The sequence below is a fragment of the Anomaloglossus baeobatrachus genome, chromosome 1 (genome assembly GCF_048569485.1).
Source record: "Anomaloglossus baeobatrachus isolate aAnoBae1 chromosome 1, aAnoBae1.hap1, whole genome shotgun sequence".
In the NCBI taxonomy this organism is placed as follows: Eukaryota; Metazoa; Chordata; class Amphibia; order Anura; family Aromobatidae; genus Anomaloglossus; species Anomaloglossus baeobatrachus.
In genome coordinates this window covers 264,013,464-264,040,815 of record NC_134353.1, presented here as the reverse complement: position 1 = coordinate 264,040,815, position 27,352 = coordinate 264,013,464, and the positions used below count along the sequence as shown (strand labels likewise).

At 46.6% G+C, this 27,352-nt stretch overlaps 1 protein-coding gene across 2 annotated transcripts in view; it reads right to left on the bottom strand.

Annotated features, from left to right (window-relative positions):
* Positions 1-20,950, bottom strand: part of AP1AR (adaptor related protein complex 1 associated regulatory protein) — a 75,475-nt gene extending 54,525 nt beyond the window's left edge. For both annotated transcript variants that reach the window (XM_075349385.1, XM_075349393.1), the window contains exon 1: positions 20,799-20,950. In XM_075349385.1, coding sequence (XP_075205500.1) covers positions 20,799-20,872 — 74 coding nt within the window. In that variant the 5' untranslated portion in view covers positions 20,873-20,950. The remainder of the gene's footprint in view (positions 1-20,798) is intronic.
* Between the last annotated feature and the right edge of the window lie 6,402 nt (positions 20,951-27,352).

Below are 27,352 nucleotides of genomic sequence, written 5' to 3'. Positions count from 1 at the left end.
TTTATTGGAATACAACTTTAGAACACAAAAAACTAATACATTGTAAATATGTAATATATATATATATATATATATATATATATATATATATATATATATATATATATATATATATATACACATATATATATACATACATACATACAGTGTATATACACACACAAGATATATATGTAATCTACTGTATATTACATAGTGTATTACACTATGCCAAGAGGCACAGAGGCCAAGAGGCACAGAGACCAAGAGGCACAGAGGCCAAGAGGCACAGAGGCCAAGAGGCACAGAGGCCAAGAGGCACAGAGGCCAAGAGGCACAGAGGCCAAGAGGCACACAGGCCAAGAGGCCAAGAGGCACACAGGCCAAGAGGCAAAGAGGCACACAGGCCAAGAGGCAAAGAGGCACACAGGCCAAGAGGCAAAGAGGCACACAGGCCAAGAGGCAAAGAGGCACACAGGCCAAGAGGCAAAGAGGCACACAGGCCAAGAGGCAAAGAGGCACACAGGCCAAGAGGCAAAGAGGCACACAGGCCAAGAGGCAAAGAGGCACACAGGCCAAGAGGCAAAGAGGCACAGAGGCCAAGAGGCAAAGAGGCACAGAGGCCAAGAGGCAAAGAGGCACAGAGGCCAAGAGGCAAAGAGGCACAGAGGCCAAGAGGCACACAGGCCAAGAGGCCAAGAGGCACACAGGCCAAGAGGCAAAGAGGCACACAGGCCAAGAGGCAAAGAGGCACACAGGCCAAGAGGCAAAGAGGCACACAGGCCAAGAGGCAAAGAGGCACACAGGCCAAGAGGCAAAGAGGCACACAGGCCAAGAGGCAAAGAGGCACACAGGCCAAGAGGCAAAGAGGCACACAGGCCAAGAGGCAAAGAGGCACACAGGCCAAGAGGCAAAGAGGCACACAGGCCAAGAGGCAAAGAGGCACACAGGCCAAGAGGCAAAGAGGCACACAGGCCAAGAGGCAAAGAGGCACACAGGCCAAGAGGCAAAGAGGCACACAGGCCAAGAGGCAAAGAGGCACACAGGCCAAGAGGCAAAGAGGCACACAGGCCAAGAGGCAAAGAGGCACACAGGCCAAGAGGCAAAGAGGCACACAGGCCAAGAGGCAAAGAGGCACACAGGCCAAGAGGCAAAGAGGCACACAGGCCAAGAGGCAAAGAGGCACACAGGCCAAGAGGCAAAGAGGCACACAGGCCAAGAGGCAAAGAGGCACACAGGCCAAGAGGCAAAGAGGCACACAGGCCAAGAGGCAAAGAGGCACACAGGCCAAGAGGCAAAGAGGCACACAGGCCAAGAGGCAAAGAGGCACACAGGCCAAGAGGCAAAGAGGCACACAGGCCAAGAGGCAAAGAGGCACACAGGCCAAGAGGCAAAGAGGCACACAGGCCAAGAGGCAAAGAGGCACACAGGCCAAGAGGCAAAGAGGCACACAGGCCAAGAGGCAAAGAGGCACACAGGCCAAGAGGCAAAGAGGCACACAGGCCAAGAGGCAAAGAGGCACACAGGCCAAGAGGCAAAGAGGCGCACAGAGGGCCGGAAGCCGCACAGAGGGCCGGAAGCCGCACAGAGGGCCGGAAGCCGCACAGAGGGCCGGAAGCCGCACAGAGGGCCGGAAGCCGCACAGAGGGCCGGAAGCCGCACAGAGGGCCGGAAGCCGCACAGAGGGCCGGAAGCCGCACAGAGGGCCGGAAGCCGCACAGAGGGCCGGAAGCCGCACAGAGGGCCGGAAGCCGCACAGAGGGCCGGAAGCCGCACAGAGGGCCGGAAGCCGCACAGAGGGCCGGAAGCCGCACAGAGGGCCGGAAGCCGCACAGAGGGCCGGAAGCCGCACAGAGGCCAGGAAGCCGCACAGAGGCCAGGAAGCCGCACAGAGGCCAGGAAGCCCCACAGAGGGCAGGAAGCCACTCAGAGGCCCGGAAGCCACAGAGACCAGGAAGCCAAGAGGCCAGAGGCACCGAGGCAGGAGGCACGAGGCCAGGAGGCAACCAAGGCGCGCGGCCAGGAAGCCCAAGGCACAGAGACAGTACACATAGAGGCCCGAAGGCAGGAGGCACCGAGGCCAGGAGGCACAAAGGCCAGAGGTCAGCAAGGCACAGAGGCCTGAGGCCAGAAGGGCACAGAGGCCCGAGGCCAGAAGGCACAGAGGCCCGAGGCCAGAAGGGACAGAGGCCTGAGGCCCGAAGGTACAGCGGCCAAAGGCCAGGAGGGACAGCGGCCCCAGGCCAGGAGACACAGCGGCCCCAGGCCAGGAGGCCCAGCGGCCCAAGGGCAGGCAACACAGAGGACCTAGGCCAAGAGGCACAGAGGACCAAGGGCAGGCAGCACAGAGGAACCGAGGCACAAGCCATGAAGCACGAGGCCCGAAGCACGAGGCCCAGAGACACAGAGGCCCGAGGTCAGGAGGTCCGGAGGCCCGGATGACAGGGACCAGGAGGTCCAGAGATCCAACCCCCAGGAAGCGCAAAGGCTAGGAGGCTCAGAGACCGGGAAGGCCAAAGGCCAGGAGGGCGCGAGACCTGAGGACAGAGGACACAGAGGCCACAGACACCAGGAGGTCCCGAGGCCACAGGAGCCAGGAGTCCACAGAGGCCACAGGAGTCCACAGAGGCCACAGGAGCCAGGAGTCCACAGAGGCCACAGGAGCCAGGAGGCCACAGAGGCCACAGGAGCCAGGAGGCCACAGAGGCCACAGGAGCCAGGAGGCCACAGAGGCCACAGGAGCCAGGAGGCCACAGAGGCCACAGGAGCCAGGAGGCCACAGAGGCCACAGGAGCCAGGAGTCCGCAGAGGCCACAGGAACCAGGAGTCCGCAGAGGCCACAGGGGCCCGGAGTCCACAGAGGCCACAGGGGCCAGGAGTCCACAGAGGCCACAGGGGCCAGGAGTCCACAGAGGCCACAGGGGCCTGGAGTCCACAGAGGCCATAGGGCCCCGAAATCCACAGGGGCCAGAAGTCCACAGAGGCACAGGGGGCCAGGCAAACACAGAGGCTACAGGGGCCCCAGGCCATGCGGCAGAATCCAGCTCCAAGCCTGATCAGAAAGCCATACAGCCCGGCCCGAAGCCACGCACCGACCCCGGACTAGCGTAGGCAGGGACTCCGGGACGATCCCCCGTGCACTGCCGGGACACCGCCGAGGAGACAGCGCGTGGACGCGGCCCCGGACACAACGCACCCACCGTGCAGCCGGAAGGCGCAGCCCGCGCCACAGGGAGAGGCGCCGGCCTCCGAGCACAGAGTTTTCGCCGTGTGGCGGTGAAGACGCAGGCACGCGTCAGGGAGAGGCTCCGGCCCGACCGCAATAGACTCACCAGCATCGCAGCGTCCGGCCAGGATGGAGGGGACCACGGGCTTCACTAGGAACCTTCCCGGCCGCTCCCCCGGAAGTGCTCCTGTAGACTTCCGGGTCACTGCAGCAGGGAAGCGTGCACCTTCGACGCGGCAGGGCACCCCCCGCCGCGCACACGTCTGGTAGAAGCACACCCTGCTGCAGGCGTCATATCTCCCGGAGGCAAAGCCGGACCAGGAGAAAGAGGACGAGGTGCACCGGAGGACGGAGTCCACGAGGGGAGCTCCACCGACCGTGCTTCCGGATCCAGAGCTCCGCCGTTCCCTTGGAGACCGCACGGACTCAACCAGACCCAGGTACTGTAGGTTCCTCTCCATGCAGGACAGGAAACCAACTGATGAGGGAGGGGGACTGCCCCTTTTTTATCTGTAGGTTTCCTGTCCTGAAGGGGGCGGATCCCTCTCTCGTGGGTGCTGTCGTGACGAAAGGAAAATAAACTGTTAGTAGAAGAAGCTTATGTGTGAGGTAATAAGATGTCGGTGGGGAGACGGATAAAGACAGCCGGGGCAAAGAGACAGCCGGGGCAAAGAGACAGCCGGGGCAAAGAGACAGCCGGGGCAAAGAGACAGCCGGGGCAAAGAGACAGCCGGGGCAAAGAGACAGCCGGGGCAAAGAGACAGCCGGGGCAAAGAGACAGCCGGGGCAAAGAGACAGCCGGGGCAAAGAGACAGCCGGGGCAAAGAGACAGCCGGGGCAAAGAGACAGCCGGGGCAAAGAGACAGCCGGGGCAAAGAGACAGCCGGGGCAAAGAGACAGCCGGGGCAAAGAGACAGCCGGGGCAAAGAGACAGCCGGGGCAAAGAGACAGCCGGGGCAAAGAGACAGCCGGGGCAAAGAGACAGCCGGGGCAAAGAGACAGCCGGGGCAAAGAGACAGCCGGGGCAAAGAGACAGCCGGGGCAAAGAGACAGCCGGGGCAAAGAGACAGCCGGGGCAAAGAGACAGCCGGGGCAAAGAGACAGCCGGGGCAAAGAGACAGCCGGGGCAAAGAGACAGCCGGGGCAAAGAGACAGCCGGGGCAAAGAGACAGCCGGGGCAAAGAGACAGCCGGGGCAAAGAGACAGCCGGGGCAAAGAGACAGCCGGGGCAAAGAGACAGCCGGGGCAAAGAGACAGCCGGGGCAAAGAGACAGCCGGGGCAAAGAGACAGCCGGGGCAAAGAGACAGCCGGGGCAAAGAGACAGCCGGGGCAAAGAGACAGCCGGGGCAAAGAGACGCAGAGAGAGAGAGAGACAGACAGATAGAGAGGAGGACTGATACAAATACAGACAGAAAGATAGAAACAGACAGACAGACAGACATACAGACAGAGACAAGGAAAGAGACAGACAGACAGACAGACAGACAGCGACACACAGACAGAGACTGGGAGAAAGACAGAGAGACAGTTACTATCCCGGGCAACGCCCGGGTACTACAGCTAGTTTAAACATAAAAATGTATTTTTCTTTATGCTGTGGACTATTCTACGGGTGGTTATAATATGCTAAACGTAATTTATGATAACATTTATTTAATACCTTTTACTTTTATTGTGTGTGACTTTTGTAGATTTGGACTTTTTTTGTCAAACATGGTGGTATATACCGTATGTAGTTTCTTTGTATAATGTGTATTTCTATTTGGATCTGAAGATGGGTTCTGTACCCCAAAATAGGTTATCCTTTTGACTATTAAGAATCCCTTAAAGCGCACCAATCACCAGGATTTTCGTGTATATAACCTAAAGCCAGTGCTGTACTGGCACTATCAGGCTGATTCTATACACACACCTGTAGTAATCAGTTCAGATGTTAAGGTTTTGAAATCCAAAAAAGTAAAGTTTATAAAATAAGCTGCTTATTGAGTGACAATTGCAATGGAGCAGATAATATATTCATAGTTATCTCTTCCCTCTGTTAGAATTAGCATAATTATTATACAAACTTGGTCTCTTGCAGGACCTGTGTGAGGTCTTACCCATGTGACCAGATTGTGCGGGGCGATACCAGGTCACATGGGTATGACCTTAGCACAGGTCCTGCAAGAGACAAATTGAATCGTTTGTATAATACGTATGCTAATTCAAACAGAGGGAAGGGATTCGTATGAATACATTATCTGCTCCAGTGCAACTGTCACTCAACAAGCTGCCCATTTTTTTTAAAACTTTACTTGCTTGGATTTGAAAGCCTAAACATCTGAGCTAACCACTACAGGTATGTATAGAAATCAGCCTGATAATGCCAGTATAGCACTGGCTTTAGGTTGTATACGAAAATCCTGGTGATTGGTTCCCTTTAACTATTACAAATTCAACATTTGGTCTTTGGGGAAGGCGTCAGATCCTGGGAGATTTTTTTTTCATGGCGAACATTCATCTCAAATAAAACACTTAAAAAAATTAAAGTAGCACTCACATCTAATATTTTCTTTTTTAATTAAATGTGTGTATATTTGCATGTAATGTAGTGTGAGTGTAGTAATATACTCACCTACTGCCGCTCTCTCTATTCAATCGCCATGAGAATGTTATTGGGAATTTCAAGCATTCACGCCACATCACTCCTCCTTGGGGTATGTACATGAAGGTGGGACGAGATCGCCCAGCTTTTCTGCATACGTCCAAAAAAAAAATGAAATGGCATGGATGCTTGAAAATGCCAACGTTACCTTCATAGGTGACAGCAGGTTTCAAATTGTCAACCACATCCTGGTGGCGCAATCTGATACTGCAGAGCCAGACTAGAAAGTAATATCCCGATGGTCTAGTACCAGAGAATTTGAGTACGTGTGTGGTTTACGTTATTTTTGGGGACACAAAGAATTGCATATATAGTACATCAAGGGCACGATTGTATTGTTGGATTATGGCGCCAAATCACTGTAGGCTCTTTACAGGTTCCCGATAAGATACTTAGGATAATTTTTTTTTTTCTTTCCTCGCAGGTCATTGCAATCCCACATTGGAATATTGACACGAATAGTACATGACATTGTATTTCTAAAATAATTTAGTATGGCTGTCTGGATCTGTGAAAAGTTTAGCATACAAAATGTTTACAAAGGTCAATGACACAAATGCAGCAATAAAAGGGGATGACGGAGGCAAGTACGAGGGGAGGGGCTGCTGTTAAGTTTTTGTGATCCTTTTTTGTTTCTATGGTAACGAATGTTACATCACATGAAAGCCTTGTATGTCTAATATATGTTTTCAAAATGTTGTGTTTGTTGCTTATGGCAACAGTGTTCTACGCACGCGGGAAAACAACATGGCGGAGTCTAATGCGATATTCACAGCAACTGCGAGCAGAGGAGCGAGAAAATTCTTGTTTCTGCAAGAAAAGCTCGCAAAGGATATTCATGGTGATATGTCACAGACATTGGGGTCGGGATCAATGCCCTTCATATTTCAATGATGAGGAACGTCCTGGACGACCGAGAGTGGTTGTTGTTCCGGAGATCGTCGATGCTGTGCCCAACCTCATACTGGAGAATCAACAAATTTCAGCTAAAGCAATAGCAGACATCATGGGGATTTCCTGTAAACGTGTTTGGACATTTGGACATGAGGACGCTATCTGCAAAGTGGGTCACCAAATGTTTGACAACAGGTCAGAGAAGCATGCGAGTGAAAACTTCCTGATCCATTTGTCAACATTTCCGGACTGATAAGAACTTCCTGGATCGACTGGTCACTATGGCTGAGACCTGGATTTATTTGTATGACCCTGAAAACAAGGAGCAGTCAAAAGATGGGCAGCACAGTGGTTCTCCTTGTTCAAAGAAGTTCAAGGTGCAAAAATGAGCCACTAAGGTGATGGCGTCTGTGTTTTGGGATAAGGAGGGCGTGCTGATAGTTGACTACCTTCAAAAGGGTTCCACCATCAATGCAAAGTATTACATTGAACTTTTGGACCAATTGAAGGCAGTTCTGAAGGCCAAAAGGTGCGGCAGGCTACCCAAAGGGATCTTGTTCCAGCAAGACAACGCCTCCGCTCACACTGCACAAGCAACCACGGCAAAACTGACAGAGCTGGGCTTCCAGCTGGTTGACCACCCCCCTTATTCACCAGATATAGCTCCCTACGACTATCATCTGTTTCCAAACATGAAGAAACACCTCAACGGTAACAAATTTCACACCATTTCTGATGCTATGGCTGCTTGGTTTGAGGCACAACTGAAATCCTTCATTTTGCTAGGCTTACAGAACTTGGAATACTGATGTAAGAAGTGTATTGACATCAGTGGAGAGTATGTGGAATAAATGAAAAGTTTCATCATCCTCTCTCTTTTCTTTCTGGGTAAAGCCAAAGAGTTATCAGCAGCCCCTCGTATCATAGGAATGGAGGAGGAATTGCTGCAAAAATGAAAGTAATACAACAGTACAAAAATAAACGTCAAGCATTCTGAGAAAAAAAATAATAATGATCTTTAAAGATTTATGCTCAAAATGGGTTCTGTTGCAAAACCGCTAATGAATGAGAAGTGTTCACCCTTGTGATCTGCGGCCTATGCCTTGTCATGGCTAACGATAAGGCAGATGTGTGGGGCTTCTATCAGACACCAGCAGACAGTCGTGCCTGTGCCAGGATGCCTATGTAATGATACTCACTGGTGAGCACATCACCGATGGAAGAGTGAAGAATCCTGTCCACTGGCGTGCAATCGCCCCACATTTTACAACATACAGCAACACATTTTACAGCATAATACTGCTGTAGACTTTCAGAAATCTTCCCTTTTGTTACAACCCTGTTGTAAACCAAAATTAATAAATCATTACAATGTGGAAAAAGGAAGCACATTAATTAATAAAGTAATTCCATGAATATTTTATGATTTTCAGGCTGCGAAGAAGCCAATGACACTGATGCACACGCTCCTGACTCAATAAAATCCAGTGACGGACACCACAGAACACGCAGACTGTGGCCTCCTCCGCTCAGGACACAGAGAAAGCCTGGGGCAGGGAACAGCAGCTGGGATAATAAATAAAAGCATTTCCCACAAACTCAGTAAAAATCTAATAAAATATCTGTTTTTCATTTTACTTTAAAGGAACTTTTCATATTAAAAATGGTATCTGATCCGCAGGTAGGGTGTTATACTGCAGGAGAACCTGCTGAGCTCGATATATATTTTCGTGGGGCAAGTTTCACTAAAACCTGTATTTTATCTATTGAAATCCAGTGTTTCTATACATGAGTCCAGTGGGTAGCTGTACTCAGTGATTGACAGTCTTCCCTGTATGACTGTACATGCAGATATAACTGTCAATCTCTAGTAGGACCGCCCACTGGACTAAATCAGGGACTATAAATAATAAATTACAGTTATACTGAATCTTTCCCAACAGACCCATATATCATTCTGCTCAGCGTCTCCATCTCTATTCCATGCTGCCCACAGATCAGACTGCGTGTACAATGTTCCCTTTAAAGGAATTGTCTGTATATACTGTGGCAATCTGATTAATGCTAACCTTACCAATCCCCAACACTTCTGTGCAGCTACTTTCCATGACCCTAGCCAGTCTCTCTAGATCTTGGCCTCCAGGGATGACATTTGTTTGACACCATCACTGGTTGGAGTAGACACCACTAAGGTCACTGTTGCACCATCCACTGTCACATGTTCATATGAACGGTAATCAAAAAGACCCAGTTAACTAATCTGATCACCTCACATTGATGGTGCAACATCATGGTCCTCAGGGCATCAAAACTAAAATTAACCATGCTAACCAAATAACATTCAATGAAAAGAATACACTTTGTGGTGCTAGCCATTGGCAAGCTGAGGTGGTAGCAACAGAGTTGTTTGTTACTCAGTAATGACAGCTCTATGTACCTCCCTTTGCACCAAAAAGTCAAAGCGTGTATGACAGTACAGGAGGTATGTGCGCATGCTGCAGAAATTTTCTGCACCAAAAAACGCACCTTCTAGCCAAAAACACATGCGTTTTTTGGAAATTCAATAGTTGGAAGGGCTAAAAAAAAAAAAAAACGCACAGAATTTCAGATTTTTCAGACTTTGCTGGGATAAGGATAGACATGCAGACTTGGGCAACAAATTGCACGATAAACTGCACCAAAACTGCATCAAAAGCTGCACCGTGTGCACAGGGACAAAGATCATTGAGCCATGTGCTTGATGAAAGCCTGATAATAAGCTGATGATAATGGGGGTTGTTCATTTTTCAAGATTTATAAAAGGCAACATCTCAGGAACCTACAGAAAGGGAAGGTGAGCAGATAACTGCTGTATAAAAATCAATGGGCTGCCTGGCATGTTAGGAGTTTACCTCTCTTTTTGAATGTAACCACTGCACAATCCACCTTGATCCATGCGTGCTCTAGTGGCCAAGCTCCATGAAAATAAGCTTTACACTAGGTGAGATAAAAGCTCTCACAGCATGAGAATGACAGCCTATAGAAAAAGCAAGTCAATTGAAAATATGCTTATTTTATGTTGTTCAGCTAACTAAAGCATTAAAATAACATGAGAATGCCGCTTTAAGAAATCTAACATTATTATTCACCATATTAGATCTGACATAGAAAGGGTATTGGCAAAGAAATCACTGTACACTGGCACACTTGATAAAATTAGATCATGTCACCATGAGAAGTGCATTCAGAGAATGTCTGCCAGGTACTTTAGAAATTTGGCATATGCTTACACCAGTTTTAACTCCATAATTAAATATCCATATGCTTGTATCTGTAAACATTGTTAAAAATCGGCTTGTTTTTGTGGTGATTTTTTTTTTGCTTTATTTTATTTAGTACTCTGCCTGCAATCTCCCTAACTATTCCTCAGCCACAATCTGGAGTGCATGCAAAGGGGATAAGTATGAGTCTTCCCATTATGTTTCTCCTTTACTACCATACATATCCCCAAGTCATTGTTCACACTTGTGTTCAGGAACTCCATTTGTCTGTTCTGGTTTGCTCAAGAATTCCATTTCTCTCCGAATACAAACTTGTTACATGCCTGACATAAATGGTAGCAAAGGGGCCACAGCAATTATTATGGGGTCCTTCCAAATTCTGTTTTGTGTCAGCTTCTAGATTGTAGAACTTGTTTTAGTTTTAAAACCTGACCTGAGCTGTTCTTCCAATGAGCAGTGATTCAGTAAGATGTGTAGACATTCTATAATATCCATACTCTAGGTTGCATGCAGCCCTGAGGCTGCTTCATGCGGCCAAAAGGCACCGTAGACCCCTTGACCATGTGGCTCAGTCCAAGGAACTCAGACATCAACATCAGCCAATAAGAGACCAGCAGCTGCAGTGTATGACGTTACTCCCATACGTCGGCACACGTCAGCTGCTGGCATTGGTATTGCTGTGCAGAGAGCTAGTCTCTGCGCAGCAATTCATTTCAACTGAATGTGCATCCTAGTACAGAATAGACATTCAACTGAAATGAAGAGCAGACGTCAGTGGCTCCCTGGACTGGGCCGATCATCAAGGGGTCTAACGGTGTTTGTGGGCCGCATGTACAGAAAAGAGGACGCCAAGGGAACGCAGAATAGGTGAGAAGATTTTTTTTTAATGTGCATGTGAAGAAGGACACCATAGGAGACATTGCTAGGACCTGGATGAGGACATTAATACAAGATAGGGACATTACTGTACTACAATATGGGGACAAGGAAGGGACATTAATACATAAATGGGTCAAGGATGGGGGACATTCCTACAAGATGAGAACCAGGATGGGGACATTGCTCCAAGACGAGAACCAGGATGGGGTACATTGCTCCAAGACGAGAACCAGGATGGGGTACATTGCTCCAAGACGAGAACCAGGATGGGGTACATTGCTCCAAGACGAGAACCAGGATGGGGTACATTGCTCCAAGACGAGAACCAGGATGGGGTACATTGCTCCAAGACGAGAAGCAGGATGGGGTACATTGCTCCAAGACGAGAAGCAGGATGGGGTACATTGCTCCAAGACGAGAAGCAGGATGGGGTACATTGCTCCAAGACGAGAAGCAGGATGGGGTACATTGCTCCAAGACGAGAAGCAGGATGGGGTACATTGCTCCAAGACGAGAAGCAGGATGGGGTACATTGCTCCAAGACGAGAAGCAGGATGGGGTACATTGCTCCAAGACGAGAAGCAGGATGGGGTACATTGCTCCAAGACGAGAAGCAGGATGGGGTACATTGCTCCAAGACGAGAAGCAGGATGGGGTACATTGCTCCAAGACGAGAAGCAGGATGGGGTACATTGCTCCAAGACGAGAAGCAGGATGGGGTACATTGCTCCAAGACGAGAAGCAGGATGGGGTACATTGCTCCAAGACGAGAAGCAGGATGGGGTACATTGCTCCAAGACGAGAAGCAGGATGGGGTACATTGCTCCAAGACGAGAAGCAGGATGGGGTACATTGCTCCAAGACGAGAAGCAGGATGGGGTACATTGCTCCAAGACGAGAAGCAGGATGGGGTACATTGCTCCAAGACGAGAAGCAGGATGGGGTACATTGCTCCAAGACGAGAAGCAGGATGGGGTACATTGCTCCAAGACGAGAAGCAGGATGGGGTACATTGCTCCAAGACGAGAAGCAGGAGGGGGTACATTGCTCCAAGACACGGACCAGGAGGGGGTACATTGCTCCAAGACACGGACCAGGAGGGGGTACATTGCTCCAAGACACGGACCAGGAGGGGGTACATTGCTCCAAGACACGGACCAGGATGGGGTACATTGCTCCAAGACACGGACCAGGATGGGGTACATTGCTCCAAGACACAGACCAGGATGGGGTACATTGCTCCAAGACACGGACCAGGATGGGGTACATTGCTCCAAGACACGGACCAGGATGGGGTACATTGCTCCAAGACACGGACCAGGATGGGGTACATTGCTCCAAGACACGGACCAGGATGGGGTACATTGCTCCAAGACACGGACCAGGATGGGGCATTACTCCAAGACACGGACCAGGATGGGGCATTACTCCAAGACACGGACCAGGATGGGGCATTACTCCAAGACACGGACCAGGATGGGGCATTACTCCAAGACACGGACCAGGATGGGGCATTACTCCAAGACACGGACCAGGATGGGGCATTACTCCAAGACACGGACCAGGATGGGGCATTACTCCAAGACACGGACCAGGATGGGAGCATTGCTACAAGATGAGGATCAGGATGGGAACATTGCTACAAGATGAGGACCAGGATGGGGGTATTACTACAAGATAAGGACCAGGATGGGGTATTACTACAAGATAAGGACCAGGATGGGCACATTACTACAAGATAAGGACCAGGATGGGCACATTACTACAACAAGGGGACCAGGATGAAGACACTATTAAAGCTTTAAAATCTGCAATGAAATTCACGTTGCATTTCAAGATCTGCAAGAAAATGTATCTAGCTGCAAAATTTCCTTTATTCCAGTGAGTGAACTAATGACATTCATTTTTTTTAATCCGCATAGTGTTAAGAACATGATGTTTAACACAGACTCCAAAATCCCATCCACCTGCATTGTACCGTACTTGTGAATTCTGGAAATTGTGAGCAAGTCCACAGCAAACATTTACAGCACTGAGCAGTGTCAAACTGATGTTCCTCCCGTACCCCCCACCCCTACCTCGGCTCCTCATTTTATCTTACATAGAACATGGGGATGTCCTCTATGTTGTTATTATTGCACACAATAAACATATCAATATTATATGTAAATCAAAATAATTAATGGACCATAGTAGAAAGTGGTTTGCTCCAAAGTCTGATGCAAATGGGGTTGTCTTCTGCTGGGCCCATTAGAATATCCTCCTTTTCTGACCCTGTGTGTCAGCTAAGTACCCTTTATTACATGTATGACTACTAATTGTTTACATACTTGAGGGTATCTATTCATTATTTTTACTCTAGGATGTGTTTGTCTCTTAGCGGCCACATTGTGAACGCGCACCTATACACTGCACTTATACAAACAGATGTCTTGGCTCATTTTCTTGGTTTTGCTTCACTTCTTGTACTTTATATTCCTTGTCCATATGTGTTGTACTGTTACCTCTCAAAACACTTCAATGACAGAATAAAAAGGAAAAACTGAATACAAAATGGAGAAATAACTCTAAACATAAAAGTAAATAGATATACTGACTGGTTGAGGTCGATGTAAAGCTACCATGCAGTAAGTGATTTAGTAGCACCGATGTCCCTGAACTCCTCGCATCCTGTACATAATGTATTGGCTTTTATTCCTCTGACGCCATTAGATCTTGGACTGCCCTGGTAGATACCACTTAAATAATTGAAGAAAATATTGTAAGAAGAAAACAAATTGATGATATATTCAAGAAAACAGACGTTCTCTCCAATCCAATATTATAATAGTACAATTAATGTTCTCTCTGACCACACTATTCCAGTAATCGGCCTTGGCTTCTGTTCAGCTGTGGAAAAGGATTTCCATCTACTTTAGGGGTAAAAGTGTTTTTAGAATAATCAAACTGGCTCCAAACTGCAGCCTGATACAGGATACGAGTGATACCCGTTATTGACAGTAGGAAATTGTCAATGCAGCAGGTTCCTACTAGAATAATGGAGATGTACCAAGAATAAAGGAGTGAAGAACAGGCTAAGGCTACCTTCACACATCAGTTTTTTGGCAACAGGCATCATCCGGCGTGTGCCTGATGCAACGGATCGCAGAATATACAAAAACGGATACGCCGAATCCTTTTTTTGACGGATCCGGTATACCTGATGCGTCAAAAAATAGATCCGGCGCATCAGTTTTTGCATCCGTTTTGTTTGTTTTTTTGCTGGATCCGTTATTTTTACAATAAATTAGAGCATGCTCAGTTTAAAAAAACTTATCCGGCAGCCGCATCCGTTTTTTTCCGCATTACGGCGGATCCGGCGTCCATAGGCTTCCATTGTAAATCACACCGTATTGTGCCGGATCCGGCGCGATGCAGTTTTTTGTCAGGGACAAAAAACGTTACAAGAGACGTTCCATCTGGCCGCCGCGTTAGCCAATTACGACGGATCCGGCAAAAGCCGGATGCAACACAAGGCCATCAGGCACAATCCGGCGCTAATACAAATCAATGGGGATAAAATGGATCTGTTTTTTCCGGATTGTGCCTGATGGAAAAAAAATGATGTGTGAAAGTAGCTTAAGTCCATTAGATTTTCCTGGGACCTGAATAAGCAAGGTCTAGATCACACTGGGCTCTTGCTTTAGTTGGTGTGAATCGATTCCTAGGAACAGGTCTATCGGTCATGTCAGTAATCTATGGCTGCTGGACAGGAGCTCCGAGAATCACCACCTAACCTCCCAGCAATCGCATCTCTTGTGTTGATTAGCCAGCCTGGCAGGATGTCACATGTGCATCATGCCAGGCTAGCTAATCAAAAGAAGAGCTGCAGATGCAGGATCATGCCAGTCTAGCTAATCAAAAGAAGAGCTGCAGATGCAGGATCATGCCAGTCTAGCTAATCAAAAGAAGAACTGCAGATGCGGGTGGCAAGAGGCAGTTCTCGGGGCTCCCGTCCAGTGGCCACAGATTATGGACACTGGCGTTGTACCGGGTCCAGAAAATCATTTCACACCAACTCTACTTCTTGCCCTATATTTAGTATACATATTAGGAAGCTCTTAATGTACGCAGCAAAAGTGTCTATAGGGCCTTAATGCAAGAGTGGCTTTTTGGGCTTTGTCTGGCTGCTATCAATATACTGCAAAGAGGTACTGAATAATGTTGTAAATACACTATTCCATACCATGTAGCCCAAAAACATTGAATTCTATGGGTGGCAGATGTCACTGTATAGCATCCATCACAGAAATCCATTTATCAGATAGTTGTGAGCTTTTCATGACATGGATATTTTTCTCTTAAACACACCAGAATTTCAGAGAGCATATACATTACAGATACAGCCGGAGATGAGACTAGTCCGGTGCCGCCTCCTGATAGTCGTGATTGACAGGTCTTTCCAGTGTATGCATAGGGAGAGGCTAGTCAATCACCTCCAGCAGGGCTGGAAGAGGTGGTATGCGGCAACATTGCATTACCCTGGTCTTCGACCATTGTCCCTAGCCGGATCTTTAAAGTACATTTTCTCTGAAACGCCGGAGTGCTTCAGCGAAACATCTACCCAACAGCAATAATGCAGCCAGGATCTAATTCCTGCTGCCCGCGATTTAGGCAGCATGATGCAAGTGACAGGTTCCCTTTAGATGTATGCCATTATAGCCTATGGGTGACAAGTCTGTAAAACGGATCCTATATTAGTCTTTGGCCTCATTCAATTGTCCGTTTTTCAGGTGTTTTTCTGAGATTGGCTATGTAATCACAGATTCCTCAGGCTATGTGCGCACGCTGCAGGGGTTTTTTTTACCACAAAGATGCAGCGTTTTTGGCTTAAAAAAAAAACACAGGAGTCCTCCATCTGTCAGACCTCTACTGAAGTGAGCCGCGGGATCAGCGCTGACGTCACTACCGCGCATCACCTGGTCTGAAGTCACTGTTGATCTCGCGGCTCACTTCAGCCGCGGCCTGATTTGCAGTAACAAGTGGAGGACTCCGGTCAGGTGATGTGCGGTAATAGCTGGAGTCCTCCACCTGTTACCGCAAATTCAGCCGCGACTGAAGTGAATGAGATCAGCGGTGACTTCAGTCAGGTGATGTGCGGTGACAGCTGAAGTCACCGCTGATCCCAGTGGCTCACTTCACTTGCAGCCTGAACCTCACAGAGAGTGGTCGTGCTCTATGGCTGCTCTCTGTGATTATCAGATGTAGCAGAGCTGGATGCGTCATGGGATCTCGTGTGGATTACGTCGGCCCTGTAGAGGTGTTTTAGGAATTAAGAAACAGGGGGCTTTTTGTATTTTATTTCAAATAAAGGATTTTTTTTGGTGATTGTGTTTATTTACTTTTACTTACAGCTTAGTGATGGGGGCTGCCATTAACTCCTTATTACCCCGATTTCCACCGCACCAGGGTAATCGGGATGAGCCGGGTAGAGTCCCGGGACTGTCGCATCTAATGGATGCGGCAATTCTTGGCGGCTGCTGGCTGATATTGTTAGGCTTGTCGGGCTCCCAATAACGTGGGTTTCCCCAGCCTCAGAATACCAGCCCCCAGCTGTGAGACTTTACCTAGGCTGGGTATCAAAATTGGGAAGGACCGCACATCATTTTTTTTTAATTTATTTAATTTACTGTACGATATAGACCTGCCCACCGGCGTCTGTGATTGGCTGTAGTCAGACAGCTGTCATTCAGTGTGGGGGCGGTCTGCATGCAACCAATCACAGCCAACGGTGAGCAGGGAAGGATTGAATATGTTACGAGCCTAATGAGCGGTCGGCTCCGGAAAATGAAGGAGCTGCTGTGGCAGCAGTGTGACAGCCGACTGGTGATCGGTATGAAGCGCTTGCTGCTACCCCTTTGCGCCCGATTCTGATCCCCATAGACTTTATATGCAAAGCAAGAAGGCCTGCGGAGACACCATCACATGTTTCTCAACGCTGGCAGGAAACTAGCCAGGTCTTTCACCAGGAAGGAACAACCACGGGAAGGGCAGTCTCCAGTCAAGGAGACCACCTATGCCAAACATGGTATCCATCCACTGACAGCCGTTTCGGGGTATTTGCCCCTCATCAGTGTGGAGTAGGAATCTGGCTAGTGGGACATTGCCTAGTAAAAGACTTAAAAGACTATGTGAGCAAGGATGGTTGACCTTAGGGAGATCAACATCCACCACTGAATCACTGCGTTGAGAAACACGTGATGGTGTCTCCGCAGTGGTGGATGTTGATCTCCCTAAGGTCAACCATCCTTGCTCACATAGACTTTATATGGGGAGCAGTATCTGGCCAAATACCTGCCCTCCCAAAACGCAGGGACAAAACGCAAAAAGAATTGACACGCGGTCGCCACAAAAACGCAGCCAAAAAAAACTGCAATGTGTGGACAGCAAAAAATTAAATCTCAGACTTTGCTGGGGAAGGAGATTCATGCAGTTTTTAGAACAAAAACGCACCCAAAAACGCCCAAAAAGCGCAGCGTGCGCACATAGCCTTATAGTCTTTGGGCAAGTTCACAAGGCAATCGTACAACGTGCACCATCCAAGAGCTGTCATTTATTACTATACAGTGGATAAGAAGACTGGAATTTTTTTTGCATGAAGGAAACAGCTGGCACACCGATTGTAAAAACAACACCTGGATGAAAAGTGTATCCAGCAAACTGATCAAATGCAGAAGATTTTTTTCCTTCGTTTACATAAATAATAGACGTCTGACTTAAGCCTTTCTGTGAGGGACATGTTGCAGGTAGGTGTCCTTCCACCCCGAAGCAGTTTCGCCTCTCACCCCCAGAAGACGCTGGTGGCGAAACGACGTCGGGGTGTAAAGACCCTTACCAGCAGATCGTATATCTTCATACCCATCACTGTAAGTAGGACTGTTGAATTGCAGATTCTGTGACAATATCTATTAGCCCTATCTTATTGGCTCTCACCAGCATTCCTGCCATTGGTCTATTTTAGGGACAAATATATTATAATTTGGCACTGGCACTTTACTATGGCATATTTAGGATTGTGAGCGGACCTATATTTATTCTGTATTTTTGTATGGTATGTGTCCTCTTATGAGGTCATCCCTGTTTATTCCTATTTTATTCAGTTTTAATTGCTTCAATAAAAATATATTTTTTTTATATTTTTGGCATATATCTCCTTCAGTGACTAGATTCATAGATCATGTACATAAATGACACTTTTAGAAGTGGTAGGTATAATATTTGTTAGACAGAAGTGTTTAAATATTCACTGAATACAGATTCTACCTCAGAATTGAGAATTTTGATAATGGCTGATCAATTCTGGCAGAGAAAGAGGCAGAACTGTCTGATGAGATATATTAGTAATAAGCTGCTTATTTTCATGTGCACTATTCAATCAAATAAAAATTAAAATGACGGTTACACTGTAAACTATAGGTCAGAAGTAGTGCTGAGCGGACCCGGACCGGCAAAATCCGGATCTGCGCGGTTTGAGAGGCAGATCAGAGTCCGACCTGGACGCGGGATTCCGGGTGCACGATCCGGATTCGGCAATTTTTTTTTCTCCCTCTCCCTATTGACATATATGGGCCCGGATTCCGGATCAGATCCGGACTTCTTTGTCAACCCACCACTGATCCGCCGGACCCGGATTATTGGCAGTCCGCTCAACTCTAGTCATAAGCTTTCCATGCTATAGAGGTATAAGAGCCGGACAAGAATTAACGTGGCCCTCACCTAACAATGTCTAACACCTGATAAATTGCCAGTGTGGTCACGTTACATAGAAGACCCCAGAGCGGCATGGTGAGGCAGGAGGAAGAGTGCGGCAAGCAGGGTGATTCCTCCTGTCAGTTCCACGGTCACCTGACACAATCACTGTCAGTAAACAGGTCAGTCAGGCTCCCTTGGTGACGTCACAGCACTGATCAGTCCGGCCGTCTGTTATGCAAAGAACTAAAGGCCCACAGTTCCCCATGTGAGGCTGTGCTGAGAAGCAGGCAGAACCCATGGCCGGGGGCAGCTTGTGCCCTGCCTGACCCCAATATTTGTGGAAGGACGCCATCCATGTGTGGTAATAGGAAAATTACATCTCTGTTATCAGCCATTAGGTGCTACAAAGAGGCAAACTATAGCAGAAATACTAAAAAAAAAAAGGTCCAAACCAGCAATCACCTGATATTTCTCACAGCCTCACATACATTGCCCCCATACATTCTGCTGACGCCATGTGTAGTGACCCCATTAGCCACACCCCTAAGTGTATAGAGATAGAGATAATCTCTACTGTGACAAATACATGTCAATAATGGCTCCAGACTATAGTAGTTACCCACAGAAGCCAACATAATAGCGCTTATATGTATAGTGACACACTGTAACGACACTGCCCCTGTACTTCCTGGTACAGTATGGTCTCTACAGTCTATGAATTAGCCACACGTCGCCCCCCCATTAGAGCAGACGGGCCACCTTACACTAGGTCAGCCCCTTAGAGCACACTGGCCTCCCGTTACGGCAGATGGGCCACATTACACTAGGTCGGCCCCTTACAGCATATTGGGCTCCCCTTACGGCAGACGGGCCACCTTACACTAGGTCGGCCCCTTACAGCATATTGGGCTCCCCTTACGGCAGACGGGCCACCTTACACTAGGTCGGCCCCTTACAGCACACTGGGCTCCCGTTACGGCAGACGGGCCACCTTACACTAGGTCGGCCCCTTACAGCATATTGGGCTCCCCTTATGGCAGACGGGCCACCTTACACTAGGTCGGCCCCTTACAGCATATTGGGCTCCCCTTATGGCAGACGGGCCACCTTACACTAGGTCGGCCCCTTACAGCATATTGGGCTCCCCTTATGGCAGACGGGCCACCTTACACTAGGTCGGCCCCTTACAGCAGACGGGCCACCTTACACTAGGTCGGCCCATTACGGCAGACGAGCCACCTTACACTAGGTCGGCCCCTTACAGCATATTGGGCTCCCCTTATGGCAGACGGGCCACCTTACACTAGGTAGGCCCCTTACAGCATAGTGCGCTCCCCTTACGGCAGACGGGCCACCTTACACTAGGTCGGCCCCTTACAGCATATTGCGCTCCCCTTACGGCAGACGGGCCACCTTACACTAGGTCGGCCCCTTACAGCATATTGCGCTCCCCTTACGGCAGACGAGCCACCTTACACTAGGTCGGCCCCTTACAGCACACTGGGCTCCCGTTACTGCAGACGGGCCACCTTACACTAGGTCGGCCCCTTACAGCATATTGGGCTCCCCTTACGGCAGACGGGCCACCTTACACTAGGTCGGCCCATTACAGCATATTGGGCTCCCATTGAGGCAGACGAGCCACCTTACACTAGGTCGGCCCCTTACAGCATATTGGGCTCCCCTTACGACAGACGGGCCACCTTACACTAGGTCGGCCCATTACAGCATATTGGGCTCCCCTTACGGCAGACGGGCCACCTTACACTAGGTCGGCCCCTTACAGCATATTGGGTTCCCCTTACAGCAGACGGGCCACCTTACACTAGGTCGGCCCCTTACAGCATATTGGGCTCCCCTTACAGCAGACGGGCCACCTTACACTAGGTCGGCCCCTTACAACATGTGAGAATACCAGACAGGTGAGCTAAGCTCCGCCCACATGGGGTTATAATGACACATCACATGACTGACTACTGACAATAAGACGTACGTGCCCCACTATCACTGCTCACCAGGTCATGTGGCCACTGTCCTTCAGGTGTGTACCAGACACAAGGAGCGGATAGAAGCCGACACTGTACATACACAGGGAAGTGTGGTGTAACCATTGCAGTGCCATGTCACCGCACTCCCGGACTTATCCGCCCACTCTCATCTATCAAGCTCATCCCTGCCACTCACCCTCCTCCCGACCTCTGGATGCGATTATTCTCCCTCCTGCAGAGTCTCCAGCACCGGGTCCAGCAGATCCCCATGGCATACTGAGCCGGCCGGGCGCGTACACAGCAGTGTGCCCGCCTCAGCCAGCCGGCATGCTGAGCATTCTCCGTCACGTGACACACGCCTCCTCTCCTAGAGGCACAGTGCTGCAGTAAGAGACATAGGGAGCCATTCTGCTGGAGCCAGAGTAGTACTAGTACCGTAGTAGTAGTGAATGATAGTCTACAAAAAAATGGCCGCTGCTAGGGCTAGCAGTTTCCGTGATTGCCCAAAGACTGGGTCAACTTCAGCTAGGGCACGTCACCAGGTTGTACAGCACAATAAGGAGGTGATAGTAGAGACAACTGTTGTTTTCGACTATACTGCCATCATAAAAAGTAATAGCAGTTGTCTGGAAAGTCCTCCGATATCTAGTGTGCACACCGTACAGGTGCATTGCTGAGGTACACAGTGCTGCACTATGGCCATATGGAGTCATATGGCCAGCTGGAGCCCAGAGAGGACTTGTAGTGGCCACATAGCGCCCAGCCAGTACATTGTCACAGACTCCTAGAGGTTTCACAAGGGTCCAAATGGCCTCCACAAGGGACTATGTTACCAGAAACAGGGACATACTAAAAAGAATGATGAAAAGGAATAAATAAAAAGAATGAGGGTAATAACTTATTAGGTGTATATTATGTAGATGTATAAAAGGTTTCTTGGGCAAGTTAGACATGGAATGAACATAAAATATCTGTAAATAATAGGAGAATGAGCGCATATGGCATATAACCAGGTGTATATTATGTTACCTGAGCATTATAGATGTGGAATGATCATAAAATATCTGTAGATAATAGGAGAATGAATGCATATGGCATATAACCAGGTGTATATTATGTTACCTGAGCATTATAGATGTGGAATGAACATAAAATATCAGTAGATAATAGGAGAATGAACGCATATGGCATATAACCAGGTGTATATTATGTTACCTGAGCATTATAGATGTGGAATGAACATAAAATATCTGTAGATAATAGGAGAATGAATGCATATGGCATATAACCAGGTGTATATTATGTTACCTGAGCATTATAGGTGTGGAATGATCATGAAATATCTGTAAATAATAGGAGAATTAATGCATATGGCATATAACCAGGTGTATATTATGTTACCTGAGCATTATAGATGTGGAATGAACATAAAATATCTGTAGATAATAGGAGAATGAATGCATATGGCATATAACCAGGTGTATATTATGTTACCTGAGCATTATAGGTGTGGAATGATCATGAAATATCTGTAAATAATAGGAGAATTAATGCATATGGCATATAACTAGGTGTATATTATGTTACCTGAGCATTATAGATGTGGAATGAACATAAAATATCTGTAGATAATAGGAGAATGAATGCATATGGCATATAACCAGGTGTATATTATGTAACCTGAGCATTATAGGTGTGGAATGAACATAAAATATCTGTAAATAATAGGAGAATGAATGCATATGGCATATAACCAGGTGTATATTATGTTACCTGAGCATTATAGATGTGGAATGAACATAAAATATCTGTAGATAATAGGAGAATGAATGCATATGGCATATAACCAGGTGTATATTATGTTACCTGAGCATTATAGATGTGGAATGAACATGAAATATCTGTAGATAATAGGAGAATGAATGCATATGGCATATAACCAGGTGTATATTATGTTACCTGAGCATTATAGATGTGGAATGAACATAAAATATCAGTAGATAATAGGAGAATGAATGCATATGGCATATAACCAGGTGTATATTATGTTACCTGAGCATTATAGATGTGGAATGAACATAAAATATCTGTAGATAATAGGAGAATGAATGCATATGGCATATAACCAGGTGTATATTATGTTACCTGAGCATTATAGGTGTGGAATGATCATGAAATATCTGTAAATAATAGGAGAATGAACGCATATGGCATATAACCAGGTGTATATTATGTTACCTGAGCATTATAGATGTGGAATGAACATAAAATATCTGTAAATAATAGGAGAATGAATGCATATGGCATATAACCAGGTGTATATTATGTTACCTGAGCATTATAGGTGTGGAATGATCATGAAATATCTGTAGATAATAGGAGAATGAATGCATATGGCATATAACCAGGTGTATATTATGTTACCTGAGCATTATAGGTGTGGAATGATTATGAAATATCTGTAGATAATAGGAAAATGAATGCATATGGCATATAACCAGGTGTATATTATGTTACCTGAGCATTATAGGTGTGGAATGATCATAAAATATCTGTAGATAATAGGAGAATGAATGCATATGGCATATAACCAGGTGTATATTATGTTACCTGAGCATTATAGGTGTGGAATGATCATGAAATATATGTAGATAATAGGAGAATGAATGCATATGGCATATAACCAGGTGTATATTATGTTACCTGAGCATTATAGGTGTGGAATGATTATGAAATATCTGTAGATAATAGGAAAATGAATGCATATGGCATATAACCAGGTGTATATTATGTTACCTGAGCATTATAGGTGTGGAATGATCATAAAATATCTGTAGATAATAGGAGAATGAATGCATATGGCATATAACCAGGTGTATATTATGTTACCTGAGCATTATAGGTGTGGAATGATTATGAAATATCTGTAGATAATAGGAAAATGAATGCATATGGCATATAACCAGGTGTATATTAAGGTACCTGAGCATTATAGGTGTGGAATGATTATGAAATATCTGTAGATAATAGGAAAATGAACGCATATGGCATATAACCAGGTGTATATTATGTTACCTGAGCATTATAGGTGTGGAATGATTATGAAATATCTGTAGATAATAGGAAAATGAATGCATATGTCATATAACCAGGTGTATATTATGTTACCTGAGTATTATAGGTGTGGAATGATCATGAAATATCTGTAGATAATAGGAAAATGAACGCATATGGCATATAACCATATAACCAGGTGTATATTATGTTACCTGAGCATTATAGGTGTGGAATAATCATAAAATATCTGTAGATAATAGGAGAATGAATGCATATGGCATATAACCAGGTGTATATTATGTTACCTGAGCATTATAGGTGTGGAATGATCATGAAATATCTGTAGATAATAGGAAAATGAACGCATATGGCATATAACCATATAACCAGGTGTATATTATGTTACCTGAGCATTATAGGTGTGGAATAATCATAAAATATCTGTAGATAATAGGAAAATGAATGCATGTGGCATATAACCAGGTGTATATTATGTTACCTGAGCATTATAGGTGTGGAATGATTATGAAATATCTGTAGATAATAGGAAAATGAATGCATATGGCATATAACCAGGTGTATATTATGTTACCTGAGCATTATAGGTGTGGAATGATCATGAAATATCTGTAGATAATAGGAAAATGAATGCATATGGCATATAACCAGGTGTATATTAAGGTACCTGAGCATTATAGGTGTGGAATGATTATGAAATATCTGTAGATAATAGGAAAATGAATGCATATGGCATATAACCAGGTGTATATTATGTTACCTGAGCATTATAGGTGTGGAATGATCATGAAATATCTGTAGATAATAGGAGAATGAATGGATATGGCATATAACCAGGTGTATATTAAGGTACCTGAGCATTATAGGTGTGGAATAATCATAAAATATCTGTAGATAATAGGAGAATGAATGCATATGGCATATAACCAGGTGTATATTATGTTACCTGAGCATTATAGGTGTGGAATAATCATGAAATATCTGTAGATAATAGGAAAATGAACACATATGGCATATAACCATGTGTATATTAGGTTACCTGAGCATTAAAAAACTGAAAAGCGATAGTGTTGGCCCCCTTAAAAATAGTCTTGGTGAAATGGTGGAGGGGGATGAGGGTAAAGCCAACCTGCTGAATGACTTTTTTCTACGGTTTTTATACAAGAAAATGCCATGGCAGATGACATGACCAGTGATACCATAAATTCACCCTTGAATATTACCTGCTTAACCCAGCAGGAAGTACGCCGCCGCCTCGAAATCACTAAGGTTGACAAATCTCCGGGCCCGGATGGCATACACCCCAGAGTACTACAGGAATTGAGTTCTGTGATAGATAGACCATTATTTTTAATCTTCACAGATTAATATTCAAAAAGGGAACAAAAACTGAGCCGGGAAATTATAGGCCGGTAAGTTTAACCTCTACGGTTGGTAAAATCCTTGAGGGTTTCTTGAGAGAAGCTATACTGGAGTATCTGAAGAAAAATAACCTTATGACAGAGTATCAACATGGGTTTATGAGGGATCGATCCTGTCAAACTAATTTGATCAGCTTCTATGAAGAGGTAAGTTCAAGCCTGGACCAGGGAAAGGCAGTGGATGTTGTGTATATGGACTTTTCAAAAGCTTTTGATGCGGTGCCACACAAAAGGTTGGTACATAAAATGAGAATAATGGGGATAGTGGAAAATATGTGTAACTGGGTTAAAAACTGGCTCAGTGATGGGAAACAAAGGGTGGTTATTAAAGGTACGTACTCGGACTGGGTCTCAGTTCATAGTGGGGTACCACAGGGGTCAGTATTGGGCCCACTTCTTTTCAACATACTTATTAATGACCTTGTTGGGGGCATGCGGAGTAGAATCTCAATATTTGAAGATGATACTAAACTCTGCAGGGTAATCAATACAGAGGAGGATAATTTGATATTACAGGGAGATTTATGTAAATTGGAGGATTGGGCTGAGAAGTGGCAATTGAAGTTTAATGTAGATAAATGTAAGGTCATGCACTTGGGTAGAGGAAATAACATTTATAATTATGTACTTAATTGTAGAACACTGGGTAAAACAGACAGAAAAAGACTTGGGTGTATGGGTGGATGGTAAACTTCACTTTAGTGGACAGTGTCAGGCAACTGCTGCCAGGGCTAATAAAATAATGGGATGTATTAAAAGAGGTTTAAGTGTTCATGAAAAAAATATACTTCTACCCCTGTACAAGTCACTAGTGCGACCGCACTTAGAATACTGTGTACAATTCTGGTCACCGATATATAAGAAGGACATAGCTGAACTGGAGAGGGTGCAGAGAAGAGTGACCAAGATTATTAGAGGAATGGGGGGCTGCAATACCAAGACAGGTTATTAAACTGGGGGTTATTTAGTTTGGGAAAACGAAGGCTTAGGGGGATCTAATCACAATGTATAAATATATGAGGGGACAGTACACAGGACCTTTCCAAAGATCTTTTTACACCTAGGCCTGCGACTGGAACACGGGAGCATCCGCTACGTCTTGAGGAAAGAAGGTTTAATCATAATCACAGACGAGGATTCTTTACTGTACGAGCAGTGAGACTATGGAGCTCTCTGCCGCATGATGTTGTAATGAGTGATTCACTACTAACATTTGAGCAGAGCCTGGATGCCTTTCTTGAAAAATGTAATATTACCAGTTATGTATATTAGATTTTATGACAGGGTATTGATCCAGGGAACTAGTCTGATTGCCGGATGTGGAGTCAGGAAGGAATTTTTTTCCCCATTGGAGCTTGTTTGCCACATTGGGTTTATTTTGCCTTCCTCTGGATCAACATGTGAGGCTACGGGTTGAACTAGATGGACTTAAGGCGGCTTTGCACGTTGCGATATCGCAGGTGCGATGTCGATGGGGTCAAATCGAAAGTCGATATCGCAGTGTGCAAATCCTTTTGGATACGATTAACGAGCGCAAAAGCGTCGTTATCGTATCATCGGTGCAGTGTCCGACATTTCCATAATGCCGGTGCAGCGACAGGTACGATGTTGTTCCTCGTTCCAGCAGGCAGCACACATCGCTGTGTATGACGTCGCAGGAGCGAGGAACATCTCCTACCTGCGTCCCGGCTGCAATGCAGAAGGACAGAGGTGGGCGGGATGTTTACATCCTGCTCATCTCCGCCCCTCTGCTTCTACTGGTCGCCTGCCGTGTGACGTCGCTGTGACGCCGCACGACCCGCCCCCCTTAGGAAGGAGGCGGCTCGCCTGCCAGAGCGAAGTCGCAGGGCAGGTGAGTGCATGTGAAGCTGCCGTAGCGATAATATTCACTACGGCAGCTATCACTAGATATCGCACCTGCGATGGGGGCGGGACTATCGCTGCTGCATCGGTAACACATTGTTACCGATGTCGCAGCGTGCAAAGCCCGCCTTAGGCGGGCTTTCCACGTTGCAACATCGCAAGCCGATGCTGCGATGTCGCACGCGATAGTCCCCGCCCCCATCGCAGGTGCGATATCTTGTGATAGCTGGTGTAGCGAACATTATCGCTACGCCAGCTTCACATGCACTCACCTGCCCTGCGACCGTCGCTCTGGCCGGCGACCCGCCTCCTTCCTAAGGGGGCGGGTCGTGCGGCGTCATAGCGACGTCACACGGCAGGCGGCCAATAGCGGCGGAGGGGTGGAGATGAG